This window comes from Amborella trichopoda, chromosome 1 (assembly GCF_054954075.1).
Source record: "Amborella trichopoda isolate Santa Cruz 75 chromosome 1, AtrichopodaSantaCruz75HAP2 v2.0, whole genome shotgun sequence".
Lineage (NCBI taxonomy): Eukaryota > Viridiplantae > Streptophyta > Magnoliopsida > Amborellales > Amborellaceae > Amborella > Amborella trichopoda.
This window is the reverse complement of record NC_142336.1, coordinates 17,079,933-17,090,804: the sequence shown is the minus strand read 5'-3', so window position 1 is coordinate 17,090,804 and position 10,872 is coordinate 17,079,933. Positions and strand designations below refer to the sequence as shown.

General features: G+C 35.9%; 1 protein-coding gene across 1 annotated transcript; it reads right to left on the bottom strand.

Moving 5' to 3' along the window:
* Positions 1-508: 508 nt before the first annotated feature.
* Positions 509-9,888, bottom strand: LOC18425748 (S-adenosyl-L-methionine-dependent methyltransferases superfamily protein). The gene is made up of 2 exons (XM_006830283.4): positions 9,701-9,888; positions 509-1,453 (listed from the first exon to the last, which is right to left on the bottom strand). Exons 1-2 carry the CDS (start codon positions 9,848-9,850, stop codon positions 818-820), a joined length of 786 nt encoding a protein of 261 aa, XP_006830346.1. The 5' UTR covers positions 9,851-9,888; the 3' UTR covers positions 509-817.
* Between the last annotated feature and the right edge of the window lie 984 nt (positions 9,889-10,872).

The window sequence follows — 10,872 nt, the reverse complement described above, 5'->3', positions numbered from 1 at the left end:
TCTGAGGGGTATTTTGGTCATTTGGGCCAAAATACGTGATGATTATTTTAATTCAGTAATTGTGTATTTTTGACAATTTGGAGTACTTTTGAGTATTCAATCCCTCTTTAGTGAACAATTTGGGGTAGTTGTAATAAGGTCTTGAAATGTTAGTCTTTGAAAGCTTGATCATAATAATATGTGAGCATTTTGGAGTGAATTTATGTTTATTCTCTTTGCTTTGATCATAAGTTCAAGACGAAAGGGAGAGGAGAGAGAAACATTTATTAGAGAGAAATACCCATTAGGTGTCATAGAAGCTAGTCTACATCAAGACCTGTTTTATTTTAATTGTTATCCTAATTATATATTAAATTTATGTGATCCCAACTTATTAAAAGGTCTGAATTTAACCATATCAAGGATTCAATATGATACCTGGATCTCAAAATCTAGCTGTAATATATAGAATATATTATAGAGTACTTAATGCACATAATCCTAATAATAAACATTATAACATAAGAGGTTTTACGACTCTATTTGAGTTGATTATTCATAATAAAACTAAAACACCAAAATAAATTTAATGGGAAGGCGTAATACTCCTTCAAAATTGGAAGTTGTTACCTGACACCGTACATGGAGGTAACTGACAACTCCAAAGGACTGAAATAGAATTACCAAGTTGAACAAGTTATACCCTCAAATAGAATAAAGGGAAATGATCAATGGAGAGCCTAATATCTTCTGAAATAAAACAAAGAGATTCATGCCATAATAAAAGGAAAAATATGGGAAAGAAAACAGGAAAAAGAGAAGACGAAGCCAACATCATTCACATTGGTATCCGTCCTATTCGGAGGAAAATTGGATACCGAGCTAAAGCATCCTTTCCAACACTATTTTTCCACGCTTGCTCAAACTTCTTCACCACTTCTTCACTGAGGAGCTCAACTCCCTCCATATGAGCCGTTTGATAGGCCGACCATGTTCTAATCCATGTCAAAAATGCTTCCAGATCCATCTCTCTAGTTCGTTCAAACACAAATGGCCCTGTATGCTCTTCTCCTTCTACAGGCTCGAATGGGAACTCCAAAGTTCTATACTCTGCATCAACAAGCTTCCTTTCTGAGGCCCAAAAATGGTCAGAAGTTGTATATAAATTCGCCAATATGGAATCCACAGCTTCATTCACCTTAGGCAAAGTGTAGCACCAAGCTGCAAAAACTCCTCCAGGCTTCTTGAGGAGCCACTTTACTTGTTGATAGAAGGTGTTGGGGTCAAACCAATGCAAGGCTTGGGCCACGGTCACAAGGTCGACACTCCCTTGTGGTGCAATTGCGCGCGTGACGTCCGTAGGAGGCATCGAGAATGGGGTGTGGAGGTAGCGGACGTTTGGGTGTGGGTGTGCAAAGGAGAGTTGTTGTTGGCTAATGTCAGTTGCTACTATGTTCTTGTATAGATTTGCTAGCTGCAATTGTACAATGCAAATAATTAAGGGAAAAGGTTAAGTGAGGTATTGTTCAAATGGAGTCTCCCTCCAAAAGTCCATCCTAGAGATGGAATTAGGACCTGAAATACATCAATAATTAAGATAAATAAATAAATAAATAAATAAAAGATCTGAAAAATATCCTAAGTTATTTTGGATGTATTTATATTATAGAATCATGATTTTGCAGCTGATAAAATAGTGCAGAATTGATTTTGGAAGAAGTATAACAAGTAGTGATTAAGGGTCCAAAATCAGTAAGTATTTTTAGCCTTGAAAGTTCACCTTTTTTTTAGATCTATCATCATCCGTTTATAAAATTTTAGGTCCAAAATCCATCTCTAATATAGATCATTGAAGAAGAACACATTTGAACAGGTATGGTGGATGCCCCAAAACAATGTTTGGCCAGAATCTTTTAAGGGAAAAAAAAGAGCTGTTTTTCCCTATTTAAATTACTTGAGAGGAGTAAGAAACAGAAAATTCACCTAGCCGCTGAGGAATGCAGCGTCTTCAATTGCGTGTCTTGGACCATTAAAGAAAATATAATTTACCATACACTGGGACAACACTATTGAGACTAAAACCTTGTGAGATGGTTTTCCATTTAGGGGTGGCAACGGGTCGGGTAGGGTCAGGTCCGGCTGGACCCGGACCCAGACCCGAATAGTATTCGAGTCCAGGTTTGGGACCCAAACACGACTCAGGTTCAAAAGATGGACCCATACACATACCCGTCAGGTCTTGAGTATATCTGTTGGGTCTAGGGCTTCGTCGGGTCCATTGCAACCCTCACTATAAGCTTCTTTCCTTTATTGTTTTTCCTTTTTTACCATCACATATCCATATTATTGACAAGAAGGTCACAATCACCCGACACCAGATTTCAAGCCGTCTAATTTATCATTTAATAGCTAAATGTGTTATGAGTTATTATTGTATAAGATCTTTAATTCATCCAAACGAATGGGACTTGAAGTATTTTATCTCCAATAGTTTACGGGTATGGGTAGGGTACTAGTCGGGTCCAACCTGACACAGATCCAGAATTGAATAGTTTTTGGATCTGGGTTTTGGACTCGAACCCAACCCGCCAGATCCAAGATGTTGGACCCATTCTCAAACCCATGTCGGGTATACCTGGTGGGTCTCGGGTCGGGTCCATTGCCACGCCTACTTCCATTAAGGGGTTCCTTGGATTCAGATTTATGGGAGTAACCTTTCCTAGAAATGTTGGGCCAATCGTGTTTGGTTCACTTAGGATTGATATTTATGTTGGAATTGAGATTTCTGTGGGACCCCTAAATGCTCATTTTAAGCCTAAATTATGGAAATCTCAATTCCACCAAATAGGTGGAATTGACATTTCATGGAAAGGACCCATTTTGTTGTTGAAGAACAAAAACATATTAAAATTTTAGAGGGAAAATATACCAAATTGTTTAGAGAGAAAACATAGTAAATTTTTTAGAAGCAAACGATATCAAATTTTATAGAGTATGTGAATTTTTTAGAGAGAGAAAATATATGAATTTTTTAGAGAGAAAAACTATCTCAAATCTTAAGTTTTAGAGAGAGAAAGTATCTTAAAATGTTAGAGAGAGACACTACATTTAATTTTAGAGAGAGGAACTACTTTAAAAATTTTAAAGATATCTCAAAACTTTTGGAGAGAGAAAATATCTCAAATTTTAAGTTTTAAAGAGAGAGTATATTAAAATTTTAGATATTAGAAACTATATCAAATTTTAGATAGACAACTACCTAAAAATTTTTAGAGAGAGAAATTATCATAAAACTTTAAAGAGAGAGAAACTATATCAAAATTTTAGATAGCGAAAGTACCATAAATATTTAGAGAGAATAACTATGTCAAAATTTTTCGATAGAAAAACTATCCCAAATTTTAAGTTTTAGAGAGAAAAAGTATATTAAAATTTTAGTGGAAGCAACTACCTGAAAATTTTAAAGAGAGAAACTAACTCAAAATTTAGGTTTTAGAGAAAGAAGGCATATTGATTATTTAGAGATGGTAACTATATCAAATCTTAGAGTGAGAAGGTACCTACGTATTGTTAGAGAAATAAAATATTGTAAAATTTTAGAAAGAACCTATCTCAAATTTTAAGATTTAGATAGAGAAAGTACCTTAAAATTTCAAGGAGAGAAACTATATCATAGTTTAGAGAGAGAAACTACTTGAAATTTTTTAGAGAGAGAAACTATGTCAGAAGTTTTATAGAGAGAAACTATCTAAAATTTTAAGTTTTAAAAAGAGCCAAAATTTTAGAAATAGAAACTATATCAAATTTTAGAGAGAGAAAGTATCTAACTTTTTTAGAGATAGATACTATCTCAAAATTTTTAGAGAGAGAACATATTTCAAATTTTAATTTTTTGAAAGAGAAAATGCATTAAAATTTTAGAGAGATAAACTATATCAAATGTTGGAGAATATCTAAAATTTTTAGAGAGAGAAACTATCTCAAACTTTTTAGAGAGTGAAACTATTTCAAATTTTAAGTTTTTGAAAGATGAATAGAGAAAAAATCATATCAAATTTTAGAGATCGAAACTATCTCAAAATTTTAGAGAGAGAGAGAGAGATTATCCCAAAATTTGAGTTTTAGAGAGACAGTACATCAAATTTTGTTACTTTTGTTGGTGTTATTCTAGAGAGAGAGACACGCAGCGGGCTTGGTGATTGAAATGGGAGGAAGACCCACTTCTTTATATTGCATGGAGGCAAGAAGAGAGAGAGAGGATTTGCAGTCCTAAGAAAAAGAAATTCTAGGCAATTCAAAAAGTGAATTGACATTTTCTGGTTTCGACCGGATACAATCCAATCAGCATACACAATATTCTAGAAAATGGCCATTCTAGTAAATACCAATTCCAAAATACACGTTTCCATAAGTTCGAAAAATCCAAAGAACCAAACGAAACCTTTAATGGCCTGGGCCAAACATCTAAAAGAATGTTATATATTCCTTTACTTAGTTCATTTGTTCTTTTAGAGAAAACTACTGGAATTTCCTTACCCCTATAGCGAAAAAAAAAAATCTCAAATTATTATCAAGGCAAAGTTGAAGGAAAGCAAAAAGAGTAATAGTGAATTTCATAATTACATGATTTATTTCATATACTAGGAATATTCAGCCACCAATGCATGCCAGGAAAAAATCAAAAGTGGCCACTCTACCATTTTTATTGTTTTTGCTGAATGTGGTAGGGAATGGATATGGGTTTCTAAAAGCTTAGGTATTTTTAGCTTAGTACTGAAAATAGTGGAAGTTCCATAATGAAATCATAAGCAAAAAAACAATCAGCAGAGGCAAAACATAAAAAGATGGAGAAATAGACGAGTGATATATGGAGAAGATTAGCAATGCACCATGTGCAAAGATAAGAGCAATGGCCCAAAAGATACCTTGAGCAATAGCCCAATCTGGACCAATGATACCAAACTAGTGGATGGAGGCCACGGTCCTACGTGGGATCCACCATTTTTATATAATGTTGGTCTAACTTGCAGCATAAGTCTACATTCAATGGTCTAGCTATGCTTGGTCTACATTCAATGGTCTAGATGTAATGGTCTAGATTCAATGGTCTACATTCAATGGTCTAGATGTGCTTGGTCTACATTCAATGGTCTATATATTTGGGCCTTAAGCCCTCATGGAAGATGTATTTCTGAGCTTATCCAAGATATGCACAAGAACTTCAATTTATAGGGCTACAAAACTATGTACTATTAAAGAAAGTAACATATACAATGTACTACCTTCCAAATATGGGTACACATAAAGGGAAGGAACATATTGTATCGAAAAATAAGTGAAAGAAAGACCTATGTGATCTTTTACTTGGGAATACATTTTTTGTTTTTTTAGCCCTTTCTTATGGGAAAAGAACACTTACAGGTAGTCTTTATTATAATAAAAAAAATTAAAAATAAAATCAATATAATAATAAAACCAAGATCTTAATAACTTGATGCCATTGAAACAACTATGCACTATGCTTGAGAATAAAAGATAAGATTGCAAGAAACAAAAATAGAAGAGTGCCAAAGTTTACCTCAACCGGGCTTATTACGCCCCACACCGAGTCACCACCATTCGATGGCACAGGATCAACGGTCTAATTTTAATCTCGAATCGGGAAAGCAAATTCCGGCCAAGCCACACCATTGGAACATAAGTCCCTTTGATCACAAACTCAAACCCTAGGTGAATTTTCTTAGCAACCTAGTTTGAGAGATGGATTTTCTTTTTGCTAAACCCTAAAACCCTTAGCCATATATCCATATTTGAGAGATATGAGAGAAAAGAACTCCATAACCTAAACCCTTAGATTCTTTCACAATGTGGGAGAGATAGAGATCAAACATAAGAGATAAACTTTCTTAAGAGAGAGAAATAGAAAGATAAGGTGTTTGGGTAGAGACAATCCCTTTTTATAGGCTTTGAATAAGATTAGGGTTTCTTAGGATTTTCTTCGGCGTGCCTCTTCTTGTGAGATTGAACATAGACCGTCGATCAAGGGTGATTTGTGGGCTGAGAGATCTGAGCCATCCATTCTATAGATGAGCCATCAACGTTATGGAAGGTGCATGAACCATTATCCTCTTTTTCTAAACCATTTTCCCATCAATATAAATTAAATAAATTAAATCTAATCAAAATATTGTGCATACCATAAAATAACACAAGTCTACTCAATCTTTTCACAAAATCTTTCAAAGATATATCAAGTCAATATTTAGTCAATATCTTCCAACTATATGGCTACATGCCATATCACCAAAAAAATAGGAAAGAGAATAAGGGAGGCACTCATGGGCCCCACCTTCTAGAAATATTGTAGGCCTATGTACACAATGGGCCCCCATGATATTTTTACATATTTAAAATTAAAAAAAAGATTTTAGAATATTATTTGAATATTTAAACCATTGTAAAATCAATATCTTTAATTTTATAAATCTAAAAATTATAAATAAAATATCCAGGGGTTCATAAAAATTCAAATAATAATCCTAAAATAAATTTCATCATAAAACAAATACAATTAAATTAATTTGATTGGAAAATGATCCATATAGTTTAGGAATCGATAATCATAGGGCACTCCACCTTCAGCTGTGGACTACATACCACACTTGCTTTATCAGACCGACCTAGTGTTTTTCATGACCTATAGTCCAAGCAGGGGCTCATAAGCGGTCACCAAAGTCTGATCGATGAGCCAAGGGATTGGAATCCTAGTCTGTGGATTTCAAGTCCTCCCCTAGAGACAAGTCAAGATAACCAAGGCCTTATACGACCATAGCTCTACGGCGCATAGGGTATATCTCGCACATGCATTTGCTTCTCCCTAAAAGGTGGATTTCTGGCTTTTTCGAACGATCTATCGCTATGCATGTCGTTTAATGGCACATAGATGAGGTTTTGGCTCCTATCTTTGTAGGCCACCATCACGCACATGGGTCACACAGTCCCTTGGCTCACTCATACAAGCATATTCTCCGACCTCATCAAGGGGTAACCCATAAACCTGATCGGTTTGTTCTTCATGCTTAGGTAACATGGGTTTTTCTCAACCGACTGCCCTAGATCGTTAAGCACAGATCAGTATCAACAAACCATCATTTGCTTAGTATGGTCCGCGAGGGACCACACTCCCACTAAGTTCATGTTCCACTATATCATTTCATTTTACAAGCACCCATAAGGCCTTTAAAGGCCACATAAACCCAACATTTGGAAGAGCCAACATAAATTAGTGGCGGAGCAACAAGCACAATTGGATTTTAGATTTAGAGTTGAGATTAGTAAGATCCAAAACAGGTCAAAAAATCAAAACACGACTCGGTGGCTGTTTGCAGATGGTGTAGATTGGTCATTTTCAGTTGCCATTTTTAGAGGTGGATTTAGAAGCCGGTTACTAAGGGTCCAGCGTTAGAGGGAAGCACAGCAGCAATGGTTTACCCGGGTTTTGATGCTGGTAATCTGCTCATGCTGTAGAGAAGAGAATTTCAGGTTCTCAAGGCCTTAGGAGACAATATTCATGTTCTTGTTCCAAAAGCCTTTTTTTTGCTTGTGCTCGGATGTTAGCATAATTGGTACTGCCTTCTTCATGGAGTATTTGGAGGGCCGCATATTTCTACATCCTACGCTCCCGGGATAGAACCAAACCGTGAGGAAATCTATATACCTTTGCAAGGCATTAGTCGCTTTACACAGTGTTGACGTGGATTATATTGGATTCAGCAAATATGGGAGACGAGACAAAATTTGCGACAAGATTCTCAAGTTGTCACAAGAAGGCCAAGATTTTGCAAAGAAGGCGTCTTAGAAGGATTTGCAACAATTTTCATAGAAGATTTGCAATGATGGTAATAGTGAAAACTTTTGCAACAATGCAAATGAAGTTTTGCAATTTGAAAGATTGGGATTTTGCTACAAGACAACAATGGTGGCGAAATTTGCAACAAAAGTTGCGAATTTGCAACGCCAAATTTACAATGAAAATTTGTAATAAACTTGGAAAAGGAGATTACCTTCAATAGAGGAACAACTAACAGGGAAGCTGAGATTGGGATCGATGATTGCTCTAATACTCTGTGAGAAACTATATTTCTGTATATTTGAGCCTTAAGCCCCCATAGAAGATGTATTTTTGAGCTTATTCTATGAACAAGAGCTTCAATTTATAGAGTTATAAAGTTATGTACTACTAAGAAAGTAACATATATAATGAACCACCTTCCTAATATGGGTACACATAAAAGGAAAGAAAATATTATACCAAACAATAAGTGCATGTTTCTATAATTTCCACAGCTGGAGCACCTTGACCAAATGCACTAGACGCACTAGACTAGGGGTGGCAGCGGGTCGGCTCTGGGGCAGACCCGACCAGGTTAGGTTCTACTCTGACTCTGACCTGGACCTAACCCAGACTGGGTCCAAGTGACTAGACTTAGACCCTGGTCTAGAAATTTTAAAAAATAAAATAAAAAATTTATTGTCTAAACCATTTAGAGTAAGACCCAGGTCTAAAAATTTAAAAAGATTATTTTATGAGTGATTTACATACAGACCTTAAAATTTTAGATAAAATACGAAATGCTTCACTTATGTGGGAAAATTACAAAGAAAGTCAATCAACCGGCCTTTTTTTTTTTTTTTTTCAAAATTACCCCTCGGTCAACCTCTAATTTTGATTTGTTTTTAGTTTTTTTAGCTTTTTTTGTCAGTAGGGCAGTGCCGTAAAGTTTGGGACACAACCCTACCAGCAAAAAAACTAAAAAATAAAAATAAATTAAAATTTAGGTTGACCAAAGGGCAATTTTGAAAAAAAAAGAAAAAAAAGAAAGAAGATGGTTGACGGACCTTCTTTGTAATTTCTGCCTATAAACGGAGCATTTTATTTTTTACCTAAAATTTTTGATTCCGAATGTAAGTATATATTTTATATACCTTATATCAAGTTGGGTTGAGCCAACCCCAACCTAGACCCCACTCAACTCGATAGGTTCCTATGGGTGGCAACGGATCCAGACCCAATTGAGACCCATCGGGTATACCAGAATCGGTTCGGTTTTGGGTCCAACATTTAGACATGGCGGGTCGGGTCCGGGTCCAAAACCTGGACTCGATCACTATTAAGGTCTGAGTCTGGGTTCGGTTGGACCTGATCCGTAGCCATAAACTATTGGAGATAATATACTTCAAGCCTTATTCATTTGGGTTTATTAACGATTTTATATAATAAGAATTCATAATCATCTTTAACTATTAAATGATAAATAATATGGCTTGAAATCTAATGGCAGGTTGTGACCTTGTTGCCAAAAATTGGGTATATGACGGTAAAAAACCACAAAAAAATTGAAATAAAAATAAATAAATAAATAAAAAGAAAAAAAAGAAAAGAAGAAGAAGCTCATAGTGAAAGTAGCAACAGACCCAACCAGACTTGGGACCTATTGGGTATGGATATGGGTCCAACTTTTAGACCCGACGGCGGTGGTCCGGGTTAAAAACCTGGACCCGAATACATTCGGGTTTGGATCCAGGTCTAGCAAGACCCGACCCATACCCGACCCATTGCCACTCGTATAGGGACCATGCGGCGAAGTCCGAAACATTGAATTAGACTTAGGGTCGCCACCCCTACACTACACAACTTTTCACTCTAAGTGAGAGAGATTACCGAAACGGCGGCTTGGCCGCTTCCGGTGCCGACATCCCATACAAGATCATGATCGGCCGTCTTCGAGGCAATGAATTCAAAGAGCTCGAATGGATAATCCGGCCTCCCCTCCGCATACAATTTTGCCTGTTTGTCAAATAATCCGGCCATATTTGAATTTTTTCAGCACCTCAATTTTCTGATTGACTGCCTTCTCTTCTACACCGCTTGATATTTATAAGCCAATCACTCAACAATGAGTCTTGCCTGCCCCAAGGACCTCCCTTTCATGCCGAACAAGTTTGACCGTAGAAATTTCAGCAAAGAAATCGGACGGTTACAAACGTATCCTGCAGTAATGAAGGCACATCGTAACCGTTCAAAGTAGATTGGCGTACAAGAATTTGGTAGCTCAGCGCAATTTCCGGGCAATGTTGCTTTCAAGATTGGGTCACGCATGACGATAACCCGTTGTGTTTTTTTTTTTTTTTGGCAGAGTGACCAAGAATTTGGTAGCTCAGCGCAATTTCCGGGCAATGTTGCTTTCAAGATTGGGTCACGCATGACGATAACCCGTGGTGTTTTTTTTTTGGCAGAGTGACCCTACAAAGTGGCATTTAGCAGATGGGTTAATGATCGAATCTGATTAATCTTTTTGAGGAAATTATCAACCAAGCGTTTATGGACCATTGATGTGTCCATTTGGTGAGCACATGCATAAAGGGAGAGTTACGACATCATAATATTACGAAGTAATAGAGGAATCCATGTGTTGGTTTCTCTTAAAATAAATTAGTAAGTTTTTATTAAGGGAAGGTATAGAATGAGACTATTTACCTTTGATACAAGGTGGTCATATTAATCTTCGTCACTGGATATGACATTGGGTGGTTGCAATTATTTATCTGCTTAACTTGTGTTAAATTTATTTCAAAAAAATCAACATGAATGCAGAATTTATTTAAAATGAATATAACGTTTCATTATATAATAGGGGAGTTTAATGTTTTAATTACAAATAAGAAAAAAATGCAAGTTTTTTATTGTGCTCTTGCTAGACAATATTGCAGATTTATATGTCATTAATGTTATGTTTTTTAAGTCCATTAGATTTATTAATTAATTTTTAAGAATTTTTGTACAAAAAAATTTATAGTGAATTATGTATTTTATTGTGGCACTATGCCATGCTT

Excerpts from the sequence above, each read along its gene's own strand:
- LOC18425748 (XM_006830283.4), bottom strand. The coding sequence starts at position 9,850 with ATGGCCGGATTATTTGACAAACAGGCAAAATTGTATGCGGAGGGGAGG. Across the intron at positions 1,454-9,700 it reads GCGGCCAAGCCGCCGTTTCG|CTAGCAAATCTATACAAGAA; the intron begins GTAATCTCTCTC and ends GTACAATTGCAG.